Source organism: Leucoraja erinacea, chromosome 23, assembly GCF_028641065.1.
Source record: "Leucoraja erinacea ecotype New England chromosome 23, Leri_hhj_1, whole genome shotgun sequence".
NCBI classification, from domain to species: Eukaryota; Metazoa; Chordata; class Chondrichthyes; order Rajiformes; family Rajidae; genus Leucoraja; species Leucoraja erinaceus.
This window is the reverse complement of record NC_073399.1, coordinates 18,653,270-18,673,045: the sequence shown is the minus strand read 5'-3', so window position 1 is coordinate 18,673,045 and position 19,776 is coordinate 18,653,270. Positions and strand designations below refer to the sequence as shown.

Sequence of the window (19,776 nt, the reverse complement as noted above, 5' to 3'; positions counted from 1 at the left end):
ACACGATAGAGGAGTAGGAGAAACTTATGGCCTGTAACTGTAAGTTTCTATTCCCTTATTGTGACCGTGGGTTTCCTCTGGTTCTTCTCTCACATCCCAAAGATGAGCAAGTCACTGGAAACCCACACGGTCACAGGGAGAATGTGCACTGGAGATCCGGGTTGAAGCTGGGTCACTGGAGCAGTGAAGCAGCTGCTGTACCAGCTACGCCACTGTGCATCCTGTTTGGCTCTTTGTCTTTGGCCTTTGTTATGCCGAAATCCCTTTAAAACCTGCACCAAACTTGCATTTGTTTTTAAGTGAATTAATTGGCCTTCCAATTCATACTAATTACTCGTTGTCGACCATCACAGACCACCTCGATTTCTCCACAAACTGTTTGCCACATTCTCTCACCTTTGTGTGTCTGACCAGGTGATTGGGGTTCTTTCCTTCTGCACCCCGATCCTTCCATTCCGGCCTGTGGTAAGTGGCAGAAAATACAAATTTACTGACATGCAGTTTTAGTTACAGCGCCTTTACCGAACCAAGCTGTTGAAATGCATGGGTTGAAGAGCCTGTTTCCAAGCTGCATCGCTAAACTAAAATGTGGCCAGCACATCTGCAGACGTAGTTACTGCTGCAGAGCTGATCTGCTGCCTCTTTCACACACTGCCCACCGTGACACAGACCAGCACGATATCCATCTCCAGTAGGGGTTTAACAGATGAGTGACAGTAAGTTCATGACAATACTGCTGTGGCCAAACCCTGATTGATTCCAGTGTACACCAGCCCTCAACCAACTTAGTTTAGTTTATAGATACAGCGCAGAAACAGGCCCTTCAGCCCACCGAGTCTGCACTTACCAGTGACACCTGCATATTAACACCATCCTACATGCAATTGGGGCAATTTTTATATTTATCAAGCCAATATACCTACAAACCTGTACGTCTTTGGAGTGTGGGAGGAAACCGAAGGTCTCGGAGAAAACCCACGCTGGTCACGGGAAAACATACAAACTCCGTACAGACAGGACCTGTAGTTGGGATCGCTGTACAGCAAGCGCTGTAAGGAAGCAACTCTACAGCTGCGCCACAGTGCCGCCATAAGTTGCTCCATGTATAGTCACCCATGCTGTATTTAGGTGAGGGGTTTGGAGAGGAGAAGGGGGATACTGACATTGTGATCTTGCAAGTTAGATACCAGGACTTTGAGTGTACCAGATGGAGGTTGCCCTAAGTCCTTCAATCAGTCTTTATTTTCGTTTAGAGATACAGCGCAGAAACAAGCCCTTCGGCCCATCGAGTCCGAGCCAACCAGCGATCCCCGCACACTAACGCCATCCAACACACACTAGCGACAATTTTATGATTTTACAAGCCAATTAACCTACAAACCTGCACATCTTTGGAGTGTGGGAGAAAACTGGAGCATCCAGAGAAGGCCCATGCAAGTCACGGGGAGAACGTACAAACTCCGTACAGACAGCACCCGTAGTCAGTATCGAACCCGGGTCTTTGGCGCTGTAAGGCAGAACGCCGCCTCTGTGCCACTGTGCTGCCCTGGGTTCACACAATGTGGAAATGGGCCCTTTGCCCCACTGAGTTTATGCTGACCAGCAAGCGCTAACACTAATCCAATTTTATTCTCCCCACTATCCCATCAAACCCCATCCTCCTTCCCTGCCCTTCCCCACATTCTAACATTCATCGACACAGGGATAATTTACAGCAATCAGAGACACAATAGACTGCAGATGTTAAAGTCTTGAGTGAAAAGCAAAGTGCTGGAGCAGCTCTGTGAGTCAGGCACTATCTGTGGAGGGAAGAGGACAGACGAGTGAATAAGGTTTCTGATCCTACATATTGTCCAATTTCCTCTGGAGATGCTGCAGATCCACTGACATCCTCCTGCATCTTGTTCTTCTAAACATACAAACAGAGGGTGTGAGCTATAGGGAGAGGTTGAGTAGGCTGGGTCTCTATTCCATGGAGTGCAGGAGGATGAGGGGAGATCTTATAGAGATATACAAAATCATGAGAGGAATAGATCGGGTAGATGCACAGTCTTTTGTCCAGAATAGGGTAACGAGGACCAGAGGACATAGGTTCGAGGTGAATGGGAAAACATTTAATAGGAATCCAAGGTGTAACTTTTTCACACAAAGGGTGGTGGGTGTATGAAACAAGCTGCCAGAGGATGCAGTTGAGTTTGGGACTATCCCATCGTTTAAGAAACAGTTAGACAGGTACATCAATAGGACAGGTTTGGAGGGATATGGACCAAATCGCTGGCAAGTGGGACTAGTGTAGCTGGGACATTGTTGGCTGGTGTGGGCAAGTTGGGCCGAAGGGCCTGTTTCCACACTGTATCACTCTATGACTCCAAACCAGCATGTCTTTGCGATGTGGAAGCAAACCAGAGCACCCAGAGGAAATGTGCGCAGTGAGAGGGAGAATGTGTAAACTCCACAAAGACAGTAGCCAAAGTCAAGATTGAACCCAGGCCTCTGACACTGTGAGGCAACGGCTCTGCAATAACAAAGATGTTTTTTAGACATAAAAACAATGTGTCACCGGTGGCATTTTGAATCGTGCAAGATTCAGCTTGATATACTCCTTAATTAGGAAGTTCTTAAGTCTCAAATCTTTGATGAAGCTTCTGCTAGTAAGTAGTCAATGGGCATTGACACTGATGTCACCATTACACGTGCAAAATACAACACTCACTGTGCTGTGAGCCACGAGGGGAAAATCTGTCTGTTTCCCACTGGGTGGGATAATAGATATTAGTACAGATATTATGCCGAAAATGCTTTAAATCTGTGATCTACACCTGCAACCAATGGGTTGATGGAGTTGGCACACATGCTGTATTTTTCCTTTTGCAGTCCCTGTTATTATAACCATATAATATAACCATATAACAATTACAGCACGGAAACAGGCCATCTCGGCCCTACAAGTCCATGCCGAACAATTTTTTTTCCCCTTAGTCCCACCTGCCTGCACTCGTACCATAACCCTCCATTCCCTTCTCATCCATATGCCTATCCAATTTATTTTTAAATGATACCAATGAACCTGCCTCCACCACTTCCACTGGGAGCTCATTCCACACCGCCAACCACTCTCTGCGTAAAGAAGTTCCCCCTCATATTACCCCTAAACTTCTGTCCCTTAATTCTGAAGTCATGTCCACTTGTTTGAATCTTCCCTATTCTCAAAGGGAAAAGCTTGTCCACATCAACTCTGTCTATCCCTCTCATCATTTTAAAGACCTCTATCAGGTCCCCCCTTAACCTTCTGCGCTCCAGAGAATAAAGACCTAACTTATTCAACCTATCTCTGTAACTTAGTTGTTGAAACCCAGGCAACATTCTAGTAAATCTCCTCTGTACTCTCTCTATTTTGTTGACGTACTCTCTCTATTTTGTTGACTGTCAAGTTATTATCAGACTATTATCAGACTATACAAATGCAAAGTCCAAAACACAACATTTGATAAAGATTCCTTCAACTATTTTTACAAGACAGGATTGGCAGAATTTGATTTTCTCCTTGACTCCAAAATGTGGTGACTATTGCGTATGGACTTGGGCTGTTTCCATGCCCAGGGTACTAAATCAGAGATTGTCTTTATGTGTGACAATAATCTCACTGATCTATATGCAAAATATGTATTTCACTGTACCTTGCTACATGTGACAATAAAAGAACCATTGAAACCTTGAACCATTTTGTATCACAGAACAATGATAGGGGAAACACAAACAAGCGATGACCACACTTCATGCTTAATGTATTCTTATAACAGCTGCAACACTGGATATACCCCGCTGTTGACTTCTTCGTGGCATTTATGTCCAGGATATTTGCTTGCACTCATGACTCAGTTTAATTACAACGTGCCAACCTCGATACTGCTTTGTTTCATTATTGGTATTCTGAGGAGTGGGCTGCTGGAGTCCCTGTAGCAGCTGGGGAATTGCTTGGATCAGACCAGACGAGCATGTGGTTCAGACATGGCCTGCAGCAGCGCGGAGTGGTGAAGGGCAAAGATCCTATAGCATGCTCTACGATCTATGGTGAAGGGCACCGACAGCATCACCAGGCCAGGCCACTCCTGCAACACCCACCCAGTCCTGCCACCAAGCCAAAAGGCCAAGAGAGGACTCTATATTTTTAAGAACTTGAAACTTGAAGGGCACAAGATGTGATGACCCTTGTGTATTGCCTCAATGTAACCTACTATTCCTGCACTCTTTTTCTTGACTATGATTCCACTTATGTCTAATAAGATTCTTACTGAATTGTGTGCAAAAAAAGAATTTCATTGAATCCGTGTGGCAATATCTCCCATTGAACGAACGTGCATACCACTGGAGGTACCCGTTACTTACATGATCGTAGGCTCTCTGAAGTGCTTCATAGCAAACTCTGACATTACATAGTGTCCTTCTTCAGCCAAGGAGTAGCTGTTGGGCGGAGAATGCGAGTAAGTGGTTGTGCTTACATCTGCACTTCCTGAGGCTTCACTGGGTGCAGCACTCTGCGTGGAAAGTGTTCCGTTAGTGCAGCAACAAACAAGTACACATGAGACACAATCGCCATGTTAGTGTGAACAGAACCAGAGACAGATTTTGGTTTGCAAAATGAAATATTTCCCTCCTTCCCTAACACTGGTTATTCTTAATTGTTCCTTTATTTACATTATTTTACAGGTTATTACCGAGAAGACAAACATTTGCTGTCCATCACAAAATATTTTGAAGTGGAATTGGCAAGTTACAGTGTGTAGTCCATGTGCTACAGTGCTGTTGAGTGGGAAGCTCTACAATGTAGACAGCAACAGCAAGTCACCAGTATAGAGTTATGCAACATGGAAACAGGCTCTTCAGCCCAATTCATCCATGCCAACCAAGACATCTATCTCAGCCGGTTCCACTTGCCTGCATTTGGCCCATTTCCTTCTAAACTTTTCCTATCCATGTACCTGTCACAATGTCTTTCCAGCATTGTAATCATACCTGCCTCTACGTCTTCCTCTGCAATTAAAGATTGATAATATACTTCTAAATCACATGGTTTACCCACTACCGAAACTATACCAAATGGACACCTGATGAGTGTCGGAGATGAGTGATATTCAGGTTGGAGACTAAGAAGGAACTGCAGATGCTGGAAAATCGAAGGTACACAAAAATGCTGGAGAAACTCAGCGGGTGCAGCAACACCTATGGAGCGAAGGAAATAGGCAACGTTTCGGGCCGAAACCCAACCGATTTCCATAGCTGCTGCTGCACCCGCTGAGTTTCTCCAGCATTTTTGTGTACCTTCAGGTTGGAGATGACTCTGCGGACAGTAGATATACTCTGCAATCGCAAGCTCCCCAGAGGATATCCAGCTCTGACCTCTGCACTTTTAGCTATGGTATTGGCCGATCTACTTTGGTGGGCACTCCTCTGATTTTGATAGTGGAGGATTCGAGGGCAGAAAGTTACACTTCACTTGCTCTGCTGGTCATTTCCGGTCACTCATGCCACTTATCACCCATGCCTGCTTGGTGAATGGAACTGAATTGTGTGCAATTATTTGTAAACATCCCCCACGTCTGACATTGTGGTCACTGATGAAGCAATTGACAAAGGCTGGGCCTTGGACACTGGCTTGAAGAACTCCTGCAGTGATGTCTTGTGGCTGGGATGACTGACCTCCAACAACCAAACTTGTAATTCCTCTGGCTATCTTCTCGGTCTTTATATATCACCCCACCAGACTTCCAACTGAGCACATCATACTTCATCGCATCCATTAACTGCATTATGATCACAACACCAGTCACATCCCACTCCTCATTATTTTCTGCCTTTCACAGGGACCACTCGCTCCCCGACTACCTGGTTTGTTCATCCCACTGCACCCATCCCTCCCCCGTCCCGGCACTTTCCTCTGCGACTGTAGGAGCTGCAACACCGGTCCCTATATCTCCTCCCTCACCTTCATTCAAGGACCTTCCAGGTGAGGTAGAGATTTACATGCAATCCCTCCAGCTTTGCCTTTTACAATTTCTGCTCTTGATCTGGCCTCCTCTACACCTGCGGGATCAAACGCACACAAGGTGATCGCTCTCCCGAGCACCTGCGCTCGGACCAAAATGTCGACCACCCTTTTTCCTTCACAGAAGCAGCCCAACGTTCTGAGTTCCTTCAGCAGTTTGCCTTTTGCTCCAAATCCCAGCATCTATGGTCTCTTGTGTCTTCATCTTCCTTAGGATGAGATTTGGCTCCAACTGCAGAATTTCAGTTTAATTTTCATTGGAATGCACTTTAAAGAACACTATCATATGTTCGTTCTTGACACCATGACCTGATATTGAGTGTCACTACGTCTCCTAATCACAACTACTGGTACTGTAGCCAAGGCTGATCATAGCCCCCGTGAACATCATTCCAGATCCACCTTACAACATTATAGAAACTTACAAGATTCTTAAGGGTTTGGACAGGCTAGATGCAGGAAGATTGTTCCCGATGTTGGGGAAGTCCAGAACAAGGGGTCACAGTATAAGGATAAGGGGGGAGTCTTTTAGGACCGAGATGAATTTTTTTTTTTCACACAGAGAGTGGTGAATCTGTGGAATTCTCTGCCACAGAAGGTAGTTGAGGCCAGTTCATTGGCTATATTTAAGAGGGAGTTAGATGTGGCCCTTGTGACTAAAGGGATCAGTGGGTATGGAGAGAAGGCAGGTACAGGATACTGAGTTGGATGATCAGCCATGATCATATTGAATGGCGGTGCAGGCTCGAAGGGCCGAATGGCCTACTCCTGCACCTATTTTCTATAATCTGGACAGCTAACAAGAACAATGATGCTTGGTGTTTGGTCCCTGTTGCAGAGTTCAGCTGTAGGGTGCAAGAGCTGATAACTCAGTGCAGGCCTTGCATTGAACCTGGTATTTGATCAATTACCCTGGATGTCTCTTTACCTTTTTAGTGGAAGATCTACTGGATGTGGACGTGGTCCTGGGTCTCTCATCAACCCTCCTCGCGTTAACGTTGTAGTATTCGGGAGCTGCTACTGGTTGGACTTGGTCTCCAGGAAACAGGCCAGATCGACCACCGATTGATCCAAACTGCCAGCCTAGTGAAAGAGGGACAGAGAATAGATAACAGTGCAGCCATCTCCTTATATCATGCCGAGCGGATTTGATTGAGCCTGGTTTCTGTACAGCTGAGGATCACTGAAAGGGGCAGGTGGATGATCCACTTCTGGTTAATGGTGGATGCTAGTACTTCAGCCTTGTCTCTGCTATTCATTGCTGAGGAGGGGGGAACATTCTTGCAGTGACCACCTCCCCTGGAGTGGCAGCCATTACGCCCTGGAGTAAGGGTCATGTTTGACTGAGGGAAATAACCAGGCATGTGGTGGAAGATGATGCACTGACCTGGGTTTTATTGAGGTTTCAATTGACCTTGTTATTACTGAGTCCTGCTTCTATTTCCAATCAGCTTGGCCTAACGAGAGATGGGAAGATGTTCTGTTCCTTCCATACCATGCTGGAGGTGATGGTGGCATTGTACATCATGTTGTTATGTTTTTTTCATCAGAATCCCAACAGGTTTCAGCAGGAAATCAACAGAATGAATTAGCATTCTCATTCAAAGGATTTAAACTCTTTCATGGACAACTGTGATCGGATGGCCTTTCTACTGGTTGATCACTGTATTTGCTATTTGCCTTGTAACTGACCTGGCTCGAGTCCATCCATTTGAAGTAGTTTGATGATGTCTCCCTTACGGAAGTTCAGCAAGCTTTTATCATCTGTGATGTAGCTTCTAACTGCCATGACGTGACTGGAGCCCTGTAATACAGCAAGATCTTAATCCTGATTTTCTTTAAATTCCTGGAGCATACACACTATTAATGTAATAAAGAAATCAAAGTCATATATTGCTATCACATGCGTTATCAGTGTTTATTCAACGGCTCTATTAATAACTACATTAGCGCTGACCCAGTGTGTGCAGGCCTATCTTTGGTACACTCCTCCATGTTAGACTCATGCTGTGTAAAATCCGTTCCAATAATTACACCAGAACTGGGCAGTACAGGTAAAAATTGACCACAAAGAGTAGTAATTGACACCAGATAGTATTTATAGCACTAAATGCTCCCGGTTTGCACACTATCTGTTTCAGTAACTGCAAGATTAAAGTGGAAATTTAAAGACCAGAATGGAATGTGGAGCAATAAGATAATGCTATAACTAAGCGACACCCATATTATTCTGCAACCAATATGGAAGGCGAGCCTGTACCAAGGGCCATGCCCCATGTTAAGGCATCCACCAGAGAAATATTAGCTTGAAGGCTATATCAATGCCTGAGCATGTATATGCATGGGCACTGTTGCCAGTGAGGAGGGCCAATGTGTCGTGTAGCCAGTTTGAGGTGTCCCCTTCTGCCATTCTGCTTTGGTTTAATGCCTGCTCTGGTTCCCATCACAGTTGTGACGTCATACCTTCCGCAGTTCATCCAGGAACAGACCGATGACGGCTTTTGCCTGCTTGGCTTTGTTCGAGTATAGGACCAGTTCTTCATTCTTCAGCGTAAGCTCGATGACAGCTTCTCCCTGTAACTCCACATCCAGGATTTCCACATAACTGCAATTAAGGAGGGAGAGATGTGTCTGTGTTAATTGCATGGGTAAGAGTGGACTGCGCAGGAAGTGGTGCTGGCAGGACCAGTGGAAGTCTGAACACTCCCAGGTTCTGTTCCGTCTCCTGCAGAACACCTCTGCAAACCAGAGAGGCAGGTTAACCTGTGGGGTGGCACTTCTGTGGAAGGAGAGACACTACGGTTTATTCCCATTCATTATTCTGTAACTGTTTCCAAATCCCCAAATGACCATCACTTTCCTTGATGCTGAAGGTAATTCTCCACATTTCCAGCATTGTTTCACTTTATTTAAAATTGTAAACATTTACACACTTCATTCTTACAGAATCCTGAGATTAGCTGAAGTGTATTTGTGAACAATGATTAGCCACAAAATGTCCGGAGGAGAAGACCAATCTCTGCTGCTAATTGCTTGATGTTGTGAGATAAGGTAGACCTGCCTGAGGAAAGCCATGGAAAGGCAAGAGCAGAACCACAAGCAGATGAGCTCACAGATAATTCATGTGGGTGACATGAAGCCACTTGAGTAAGGGTGGGTAAAACGTGAACTGCTTTCCACGGAGAGATCTTAGGAAGCGCAGGGAACTAGCTGATCAACTAATTATGTGTTTAACTAGTATAGAAAAACTCCAAGAAACTGCTTTCCTATTGTTCAGAAATCCCAATGCTGTGGTTCCCGGCTCACCTGGCACTGTTTCCTGCACCCCTGTTAAACCCAGTGGGACACCATATCATGCACCTTATTTAAGTTCAGGAGGACAATTCCTATTAAACTCACTGTTTCTTGCATTCCCCTAAATATAGACCACATAGCACAGGAATAGGCTCGTCAGCGTACATGTCTGTGACAAGCATTATGCCTACTATGCTTTCTGCCAGCACGTGATTCATATGCCTCCATGTGTCTGTCTACAAGCATCTTAAACCCCACTGTTGGGATGAAAAGGATAAGGGGGGACCTCATTGAAACTTACCGAATAGTGAAAGGCCCGGATCGAGTGGATGTGCAGAGAATGTTTCCACCAGTGCGAGAGTCTAGGACCAGAGGCAAAGCCTCATATAAAATAACGATAAACACGGATAAGGTGAATGTACACAATCTTTATCCCAGGGAAGGGGAATCACAAACTAGAGCCCATGGTCTACGTTGAGAGGGGAAAGATGTAAAGAGACCTGAAGTGTGTATGGAATGAGCTTCCTGATAATGTGGTTGAAGCAAGTAAAAAAATCATATTTAAAATACATTTGGATGTCACAAGGAAATGAAAGGTTCAGAGAGTTATGGGCCTAAGATAAGCAAATGGGACTAATTTACAGTTGCGTCTCAGACAGTGTGGGTGAATTAGGCTGAAAATGTTCACTACCTATGGCATTCTACCATGCTTTGACCACTCTTCCCCAGAGGATCATTTATTTTATATATAGCTTTATACATCTGTGAGTAAATGTTAACCTGGTGACGCACATGGACATAATGGCGACTACACATGGAAGATTTTTTCTCACTCTTTTACCTGTAACTCTGAAGAACCTTGTAATGTTCTGGGTTCATTCCAACTGCTTTCACAAATTTCAACAGTTTGATTCCTCGGTGAGAGACACTGAGGATCTCCACGTTACTGCCGACATCACCCTGAAATAAATGTAAAGGAGCAAACCCAATTCAGAACAACTCTCATGGATTTCGTGGAATAAACCTCAGACCTTCCTCTATTGGTAATCATCATTCAGTTTGTGGTGACGTGTGTTTAGTGTAAGCACAGGTGTGGCAATGGGCAGCCAATGTGTACATATAATGTGGAGTGGATGGTCAATGAGGAGGAATTTCTTTTGTCAGAGGGTGGTGATTCTGTGGCATACATTGCCACAGACGGCTGTGGAGGCCAGGTCAATGGATATTAGTAAGGGTGTCAGGAGTTATGGGGAATAGCTAGGAGAATGCAGTCAAGAGGGAAATATAGATTGGCCATGATCGAATGGCAGAGCAGATTTGATGAGCCGAATGGCCTAATTCCTATAACATGAACTTAGGAATATAGGATAGATATATAAAAAAGTTGGACCAAAGGGCTTGTTTCCACACTATTTAGATTTGTATTAGCAATTTCTCATGCAATGTGTTCTTGATGCTGTACTTACGCTGACAGAAAACAACCGAGAGAAATAAACAGCCCAGTTGTCACGTGCAGCCACAACAATACGCTTTTTCAGTCCGTTGTCTTGAAGCATCCTGACATTAGTTCCAACGTGAAGTTCAGCTGCGCACAGGGACACGTTTACATTAAACCAGGGTGAGGGAAGTATAAGTTCCTGTGAACCTTCAACACATCATTTATTGTAGAAACTCATTGGCTCCCTGGCCCCTTAACTCTTAGAATATATTTGCTGAATTAACACTCACTCACACGTACAGCCACAAACACACGCACACTCACACTCATGCACATTTGCACCAGACCCACTGGTAGCAGCACTCCTTCAGATGACACAGACCTTCCTTCCTTATAATACCACCTGTGCACAATGTTAACTCTGCACCAAACTTAAAGATCACTTTTTTTTACTTCCTCTCTGAACCACGGACACAATTCCAGAATAAAGGCGAATTCCCATCCCACAACATACCGAGTAGATTTAGCATCTTATGCCGTTCCTCCTTGGAAATGCGATTGCAGGTGTTCGAGTAAGTGTCCTGCATGATCTGAGGAGAGATTCAGTTGAAATCAGATACAGGCGAACTCAATGCGTAATACATGACAACGTGGACAGAGAGCTAAAGGCGCAGATATACAAAAACACAATGGAAATAGTCTGGACATTGTTGGTTACCAGCACAGGCCTCACAGGCTGATATGCAGGTAATGTACAGGTAGATTCTGTATGTAATTTTCTGACAATTAAATGTTCTGCATATTTTGAACTGACCTTAAACAAAAAAAGGAAAATCAATAACTAATTCAAAGGAAGCATGCAGAGGAGGGGGGATGTGCATGGGAGTGGAATTAATTGGGTGGCCCTTTTATAAAGCTGGCATGGTATCAGTAGACCAATTGACTTCCTGCTGATACATATGATCCCCATTTCCACATGTCCCCCGCCAGCTCTCCGTTCTCACCAGCTGCACCTCCTTCACTTCAGCTGTGTCAATGCGCACGTTTCCATCAGGTGGAGTGATTTCTTCTTAATTCTCCCACTACTGATCAATTTGTCATTAAAATATTTGGATGCAAAATGTACTTTCACACACTTTCCCATCACAAACCCATTGCCTTGCCTAGTTCTGGGCTCACTCGTGCAGCCGGAGAGCTTCCCCGAAGTTGCATCAAGAACCTGAGCGGTCACACATATGATTCAGAGAGTCTGGTTAAGGATGGCACGGTGGCACAGTGGTAGAGTTGCTGCCTTACAGCACCAGAGACCCAGGTTCGGACTTGACCTCGGGTGCTGTCTGTACGGAGTTTGTGCGTTCTCCCTGTGACCGCATGGCTTTTCTCTGGGTGCTCCGGTTTCCTCCCACATTTCAAAGACGTACAGGTTTGTAGGGTAAATGGCTTTGTAAAGATTGTACTAGTGTAGGATAGTTCTAGTGTATCGGGATCACTGGTCAGCATGGACTCAGTGGGCTGAAGGACCTGTTTCAATGATGTATCTCTAAATTACACTAAACTAAAAAATATTGCCCGTGTAGGCCATAGATAAAAGCAGCCAGCAGGCACTGTTGCTAATCAGTGTAGCTGCATCTGGTGAAGTATAACTGGTAAGAGGTTAGACTGTAGACAGTGTCACACTTTTGGGATGTAATTATTTGTTTCTCTGTACCCCACGCACCAACACCCTGTGTCCGTGCCCTATTGGGCTGGGGCTGTGGTACAGGTGACCCTTTCCTCTCACACAGAGTCTCTCACAATGCCCCTAACCCCACACATGGAGCTGCCCCCTCAATGTGATGCTACTCAGGGTTGATCGGCCAGCTTTACTACTAAGTTGTGCGCACTGAGAGTTTCGGAGGTAGGTTTGCTCTTACCTGTTCACACAGCAGGTTGAGAATATATTCGGAATTAAACTTCTCCCGCGGGTAAAAAAGCTGCAAGGAAAGAGTGGGAGTTAGAAATTCAGTCGAGCACAAAGCACATCTCTCTGTTCCTGATGGTCAAAATCAGCTGAGCTCAGGGCTTTGTGGAAGTTCAATTCATGCTGCCACAGTCCAAAGTGGTTTGTCAGCCCTACAGAGGAGAGAGGAGCCAGGTCTAATTCTGGTCACTGCAGACTCGTGTGATCGCAGTCAGGGTCACAAATGCATTGCCTAATTGTCACAACGAGTCTACTCTAAGCCAGCACTGTGACAACTTCTTCCTATAACTAAGTCCCTCAAGTTCTGGTAATATCTTTGTAAATCTTTTCTGCACTCTTTCTAGCTTAATGACATGTTCCTATATACAGGGTAACCAAAACTCAGCACAATAGTCCAAGTACAGCCTCACAAACATCCTACCCAACTCGCAACGTAACATCCTAACTTCTATGGTAGACATAAATGTTGGAGAAACTCAGCGGGTGCAGCAGCATCTATGGAGCGAAGGAAATAGGCGACGTTTTGGGCTGAAACCCTTCTTCAGACTCTTTGTTTCGGCCCGATACGTTGCCTATTTCCTTCGCTGCATAGATGCTGCTGCACCCGCTGAGTTTCTCCAGCATTTTTATCTACCTTCGATTTTCCAGCATCTACAGTTCCTTCTTAAACATTCTGACTTCCTTACTCAGTGCCCTCATGAAGGCAAGCATTCCAGAAGCCTTCTTCAGCACAATGTTTCTTCAGCACAACTCTGGAGAGGGTTATTAAATATCAAGGATATAGCAGAGCCCTACATCTCAGAACAGGCGATTTGGCCCACCATGTCCCGACTGATGATCAGGTATCTCAGGGCACTTGGTGAAGAATTGTAACATGATTAATTCACAGTTCTGAGACAGTAGTAAAATGAATGTGAGACAGCTGTGCATGAGGTCCACCTGGAGAAGTGGATAATTTCAGAGATGCTAAGTGTAGCCTTTGTTGAAGAGTTCAGTAAATTAAAGAGTTTTAATGAATTTATCACTAGTTCAATTTTCAACCATACATCGATGGTTCCATAGGTGATGTCTTGTCCAGGTCTCTGTTTTTAATATAATGGAGTATTAATACAAGTGTAAATGTGCCGTATAAAGAACTGAATATACGGTACCACGTGGTATGACTTTTTTTTATCAGTGCCACATCGTATGATATTATTGTATCAAAACATTGCCGTTAGCTCTTGCCTTCAGTAAAGATTGTTCTGTTGCCTGCATTGCCTGTTACTTGTTTATACAAGTAGCTCCACTAAAAAGATGCTTCTTTTACTAATTGTTAACTATATGTATTATGGATATGAATAACAGATGTGATTAATTCCTATATCACAGATTACTAACATTAATTGTACTCTAGGTACATTAAACGTGTGTGATAGTTCATACTGTACCTCTTTGCGCAGGTAGAGTTTCCAAGGGATATTGACATAGGAAAAGTACACACTAGCCGTCCGCCTGTAGAGCTGGGATTTTATATTCTCATCTTGCAATGACACTGCGAAAATAAAGAGGAGAAAGTATTTTCATTTTGTGGCACTTTCTATGACTTTAGGAAATCCTAAACAAGTGCATAACCAGTGAAACATGTCTGAAACGTGGTTCCGATGTAAGAAGATGCCTCAGCCAAACGGAACACAAGGTCCAACAATCAACAATGCATCAAATGGTCAAGTAACCCACATTAGTGACTATGGATAAATGAAGATAAAGGGAGCGAGTGACTTCCACTGCTCTTCATTCAGCAGTGTGTGAGTCTTATATTTAGTGAGAGGACAGACGGCACATTGCAGGGGTGTATCATTCACAAAGTGACCAGCTCTGGGAGAGAGCAGTACTCCCTCAGTGTTGCACTGAAGTGACAGCCTAGTGCCAGTGTGAGTCCCGCAATGGGCTGGGAGCTGACAAGGGTAAGTGTGGAACAAGTCTATTGGGAAAATGGACAGGTTAATTATATCACCCTTTTATGACTCTTATTCTAATATGGGGAATGTGGCAGCAAATTAGGGCAAGGCAAGTTGCCACAAACAGCAGTATGATAATGGCTAAGTTATGTTTCTCAAACATTAACTGCGATATAAGCATTGAAGAAGGGATTAAGAATAACTGCTCTTCTTCAAAATGTCGACACTTGAAGCCATAGCTTCAGACACCAGAGACAAGAATGCTGCATCCATATGCTTTCATTGTTCAGACATTCTGGGTTCAGGGTTGTGATTATCCTGGGAATATTCCGAATATTTACAGCAACACTTGCCAAAACACCTTGCCTGCCGTATGATTATTGCGAGATGCAAATGGAATATTTTGTCTGTAGTCCACACTAGGTTTTTGCAAAGTTGTGCAATGGAAATATTTTGTCCACATGAAGGCATGGGCTGGTAATGTGAATGCCTAATGTTTAGCCTTGAAAAATACAGTGTGTCACTGGATAATCTCTTGCATGATCTTACCTGTCTCCCTCTTTGATGAGTCTGGGGAGAGTCGATACTCAGTGTAGTTAGATGGAGTTGGAGTAATGATATCAGAAGAAAAAGGTGGGGGAGGAGGAGGAGGTGGGGGCTGAATCGCTTTCGGAGTTAGGAGAAGCGCGAGTTGCTCCTGTATCGAGGATTGAGACAGGGGGCGGCTCAGTGGTTTTGGTGCTGGTTTGGGTGGAACCTTTGGAGCAGACCTTTCCATTCCGGGGGAAGTAGTATCATCCTGCAATGGAAATGGGACAGGATTTAGGGAAAGCACAAAACTTTCATCCATTTTGTGTCTGCGCTCCATATAATCAGTAGATAGATTAGCAACTGGATCATTGACAGGTGGGTCTGATTTCTTTGTTCTTCTTTTGCTGAAAGAATATGGTGAGCCTCCACTCGCTGCTTGCCCTGTCCCACCAACCTGGTCCTGATGATCCACCACTGAACATAAGACCATAATAAACAGAAGCAGGAGGAGGCCATTCAGCACGTTGTGCCTGTTCCAGCATTCAATTAGATCATGGATGTGCTTTTCATCTCAGTGCAACTTTCCGTTACTAACCTAATTCCTTTTATTCTCTTAATGTTTAAAAAAGGATCATTCTTAGTCTTGAAGGTAGACAAAAATGCTGGAGAAACTCAGCGGGTGAGGCAGCATCTATGGAGCGAAGGAATAGGTGACATTTCGAATCTCGACCCGAAACGTCACCTATTCCTTCGCTCCATAGAAAATCTAGACCAACCCCTTGGGCAGGAAGAGATTAATAATGCCATTATGGCGATGCAGAGTGGTAAAACCCCGGGCCCTGACGGCTACCCATTAAAATTTTATAAGAAATTGATAGATGTTCACACCTGTTCTTTTAGATATGTTTCAAGAATCTTTGGAAAAAGGTTCATTAACCCCCACTCTTTCACAGGCTTCTATTTCACTTCTTCTTAAAAAAGACAAGGATCCGACTCAATGTGGATCATGCCGCCCCATCTCACTTTTGAATGTAGATGTAAACATTTTGGCGAAGGCGCTGGCTTGCCATTTAGAATGCCAACTTCACAAAATAATCTCGGAAGATCAAACAGGTTTCATTAAAAATCGTCATTCCTTTTCTAATATCCGCCGATTGGCCAGTGTGGTTTATTCGCCCAGAGGCTGTTATCTCTTTGGACGCGGAGAAGGCATTCGATCGAGTGGAGTGGCCATATTTGTTCAGAGTCTTGGAGAGATTTGGATTTGGCAAAATATTTGTAGCCTGGGTTAAGCTATTATATCATTCACCCTTAGCATGTGTACAGACAAATTATTTGCGATCTGATTATTTTCAATTAACCCGTGGCACTCGTCAAGGCTGCCCATTGTCTCCGCTTCTTTTTGCGATTGCAATTGAGCCCCTCTCTATTACACTTAGGTCAACTACATTATTCCAGGGCATTAGGAGAGGAAACAGGGAACATCGTGTGTCTCTATATGCCGACGACCTTCTTCTTTATGTGAGTGCCCCTACAGCCAGTGGCCTTGCAATTGTGTCCTTGTTGGATCAGTTTGGGACTTTTTCCGGCTATAAACTAAACCTCCAAAAAAGCAAATGCTTTCCATCAACCTAGCCCTACAGATCCAACAGGAAACCCTGCCCTTTCCCATATCTCAAGAAGGTTTTGTATATTTAGGAATACACATCGCCCGCTTTTTCACATCCCTGTTTGCAGCTAACTACATGCCTCAAGTTAGCCAAATGAAGGCTGACTTTGAGAGATGGCGTAGTCTGCTACTCACTATGGCTGGGAGAGTGCAGTCAGTGAAGATGACTGTACTTCCCAGATTTCTTTACTTGTTCCAATGTTTGCCGGTTTTCCTACCCAAGTCATTTTTTAACTCAGTTAACCAATCTATAACCTCCTTTATATGGGGTAACAAGGTTCCAAGGGTCAATAAGTGCACTCTCCAAAGAGGTCGTGAAGTAGGTGGACTGGGCCTTCCTAGCTTTATTCATTATTACTGGGCATCCAATATCCAAAAGATATTATTCTGGCTCCACCGACCAGATACAGACTGGTGTCTGCTTGAATCACAATCCTGTTACTCCTCATCTCTCCCAGCTTTAGTATATTCCTCCCTGCCATTGAAACCCTCTAGATTTACATCCAACCCTGTCGTACTATCCACCATCAAAATTTTTAACCAATTTCGTTGCCATTATAAGCTTACATCAGCTTCAGTTCTGGGTCCCATTCATAGTAACCATTTATTCCCCCCCTCTACACTTGACTCAACCTTTCGACAGTGGGGTTTGAATGGTCTTATGTGCATTAAGGATTTATACACTAACATATTTGATAGTTTCGACAACCTACACAAAAAACATGGCCTCCCACATAATCATTTCTTTAAATATCTTCAGGTTTGCCACTTTGTCATGAAAAAATGTCCTTATTTTCCTGATCTCCCTCCTGTCACAGTGTTGGATAAACTCACTCTTACCTTTGCAAATAAAGGACTGATCTCTGCAGTATATTCTCAATTGATGTATTTAGGAGATCAAAACCTGAACAAAGTTAAAGCTAGGTGGGAGGATGACCTTGGTATGGATCTGTCTGAGGAATGCTGGACAGAAGCACTGAAAAAAAGTCCACTCCTCGTCATCATGTGCTAGATTGGGGCTCATACAATTTAAAGTTTTACACAGGGTTCATTTAAGCAAAGCCAGGCTTGCTAACATATATCCAGGGACGGACGCTGGCTGTGACAGGTGCTCGTTCTCTCCAGCCAATCTAGCTCATGCATTCTGGTCTTGCCCCAAACTTGTTAACTACTGGGCAGTGGTTTTTAAAAGCATCAGTGAAGTCCTTGGGATAACAGTGAGACCTTGCCCGCTTATAGCTGTATTTGGTGTAACAGATAAAACCTTGGGTTTAAATACAACCCAGTCTGATATCATTACATTTACATCACTTTTGGCCCGTAGGAGAATCTTGCTGGTCTGGAAATCTACCACTCCTCCATCTGCCGCTGCTTGGCTGGAAGACGTCATGTTTTTTTTAAGGTTAGAAAAGATTAAATTCACATTGAGGGGGTCTGTGAAAAAGTTTTATTTGAAATGGGAACCCTTTTTATCATACTTTGAGGGTCTAAAGGAACTGCCTATTGACTGAGGGCACTTGACAGTAAGTGGGGATCCGCCTTTATTCTGTTTTGTTACTTTATTATTGTTAAAAAGTGCATTTGATTTTGTGATATATTTGGATTGTGAAAAATAAGCTGCCAAGGGGTGTTTAGGGAGGGTGGGTTAGGGTTATTTTGTTTATATTATTATTATTATTATTATTGATAAAAAACAAAATGGAGGAAAATGTAACGCCATACATCAGATGTACTGTGAATTAAAAAAAAATGTTTTTCCCTTCAATAAAAAACTATTAATTGAAAAAAGAATCATTCTTAGTCTTGAAGGTAGACAAAAATGCTGGAGAAACTCAGCGGGTGAGGCAGCATCTATGGAGCGAAGGAATAGATGACATTTCGAATCTCGACCCGAAACGTCACCTATTCCTTCGCTCCATAGATGCTGACTCACCCGCTGAGTTTCCCCAGCAATTTTGTCTACCTTTGATTTTTCCAGCATCTGCAGTTATTTCTTAAACATTCTTAGTCTTGATGTACTCAGTGACTGTATCTCCACAGCCCTCCTGGGTAGAGAATTAAAAAGACTGTTTGCAGGCAAAGGAAGATTAATTTTCAGATCATCAGTGATGGACTGAAAAATAATCTGTGCGTTAGAAAAAGCATATATTTCCTTAATTTAATGCAAGTAACATTCGTTTCTTGGTGTTAAAAATATAGGAGAAGGGATCATGTTTCTTTACTGAGTGGGGTGGAAGCAGAGAACATGTGAGGAAATCTCCTGGAATACGCTGGGGCTGAATTGTCTTCCCTACCTCTGGAGGACTTGCTGTTCCTGCCATTCGTAAAAGCGATAATGCTTCATTCTTCGGGTTGTCTTTCTTCAGGAAAGGTTTTGCTTGTACTCTGGAGATGAAGAACAGAAGTGTTATAATAAATAGATGATGAATGTAGGGAGTGAATGTGTAACTCACCTTGTGCAAATCTTAGACCTAAAGAACCACGAACACTGGATTAACTCATCGAGTCCCATCTCTCGGTGTCTTTTTTTTGTTCAAATCGTGTCAGACAGGAGAGGAATGAGCAAATTTGAAGTTGCAAGCAACTCTGCAAACAGTTCACCAAACACAAAACACGTCCACTCACAGAAAACCAATGTTAAAATGACTTAAGTAAATTAAAATGGACCATTTCTGTCTGGTTTTGGTTATGTGATGCCAAAAGCATAATATCCATGTCTAATGTGGACAGGTCGACTTTGAAATTCAAGATTCAAGGTTCAGATCTGAACCAAAGGTGTATCATAGGTTATGTGGTCAAAGGCATCAAAATTAGTACAAAATACCACCGAGACTCTAGAGACAGCAGACTGAGGCTTCCTGGGTCAAACTGGTTTGCTCTGAACCAAGTTGCCGTCAGAGT

The 19,776-nt window shown here is 43.8% G+C and overlaps 2 protein-coding genes across 2 annotated transcripts in view; both read right to left on the bottom strand.

Annotated features, from left to right (window-relative positions):
* LOC129708326 (unconventional myosin-XV-like) overlaps positions 1-19,206 on the bottom strand; it is a 47,546-nt gene extending 28,340 nt beyond the window's left edge. Inside the window, exons 1-12 of the mRNA XM_055654000.1 lie at positions 19,170-19,206; positions 15,225-15,474; positions 14,166-14,269; positions 12,689-12,748; positions 11,290-11,365; positions 10,804-10,922; positions 10,179-10,297; positions 8,507-8,648; positions 7,736-7,847; positions 6,972-7,126; positions 4,387-4,535; positions 397-460 (exon numbers count right to left, since the gene is read on the bottom strand). Coding sequence (XP_055509975.1) covers positions 397-460; positions 4,387-4,535; positions 6,972-7,126; positions 7,736-7,847; positions 8,507-8,648; positions 10,179-10,297; positions 10,804-10,922; positions 11,290-11,365; positions 12,689-12,748; positions 14,166-14,269; positions 15,225-15,474; positions 19,170-19,196 — 1,377 coding nt within the window. The 5' untranslated portion in view covers positions 19,197-19,206. The remainder of the gene's footprint in view (positions 1-396; positions 461-4,386; positions 4,536-6,971; positions 7,127-7,735; positions 7,848-8,506; positions 8,649-10,178; positions 10,298-10,803; positions 10,923-11,289; positions 11,366-12,688; positions 12,749-14,165; positions 14,270-15,224; positions 15,475-19,169) is intronic.
* LOC129708327 (unconventional myosin-XVB-like) overlaps positions 19,191-19,776 on the bottom strand; it is a 50,542-nt gene continuing 49,956 nt past the window's right edge. Inside the window, exon 19 of the mRNA XM_055654001.1 lies at positions 19,191-19,260. The gene's annotated coding sequence lies outside the window, so the exon portion shown is untranslated. The remainder of the gene's footprint in view (positions 19,261-19,776) is intronic.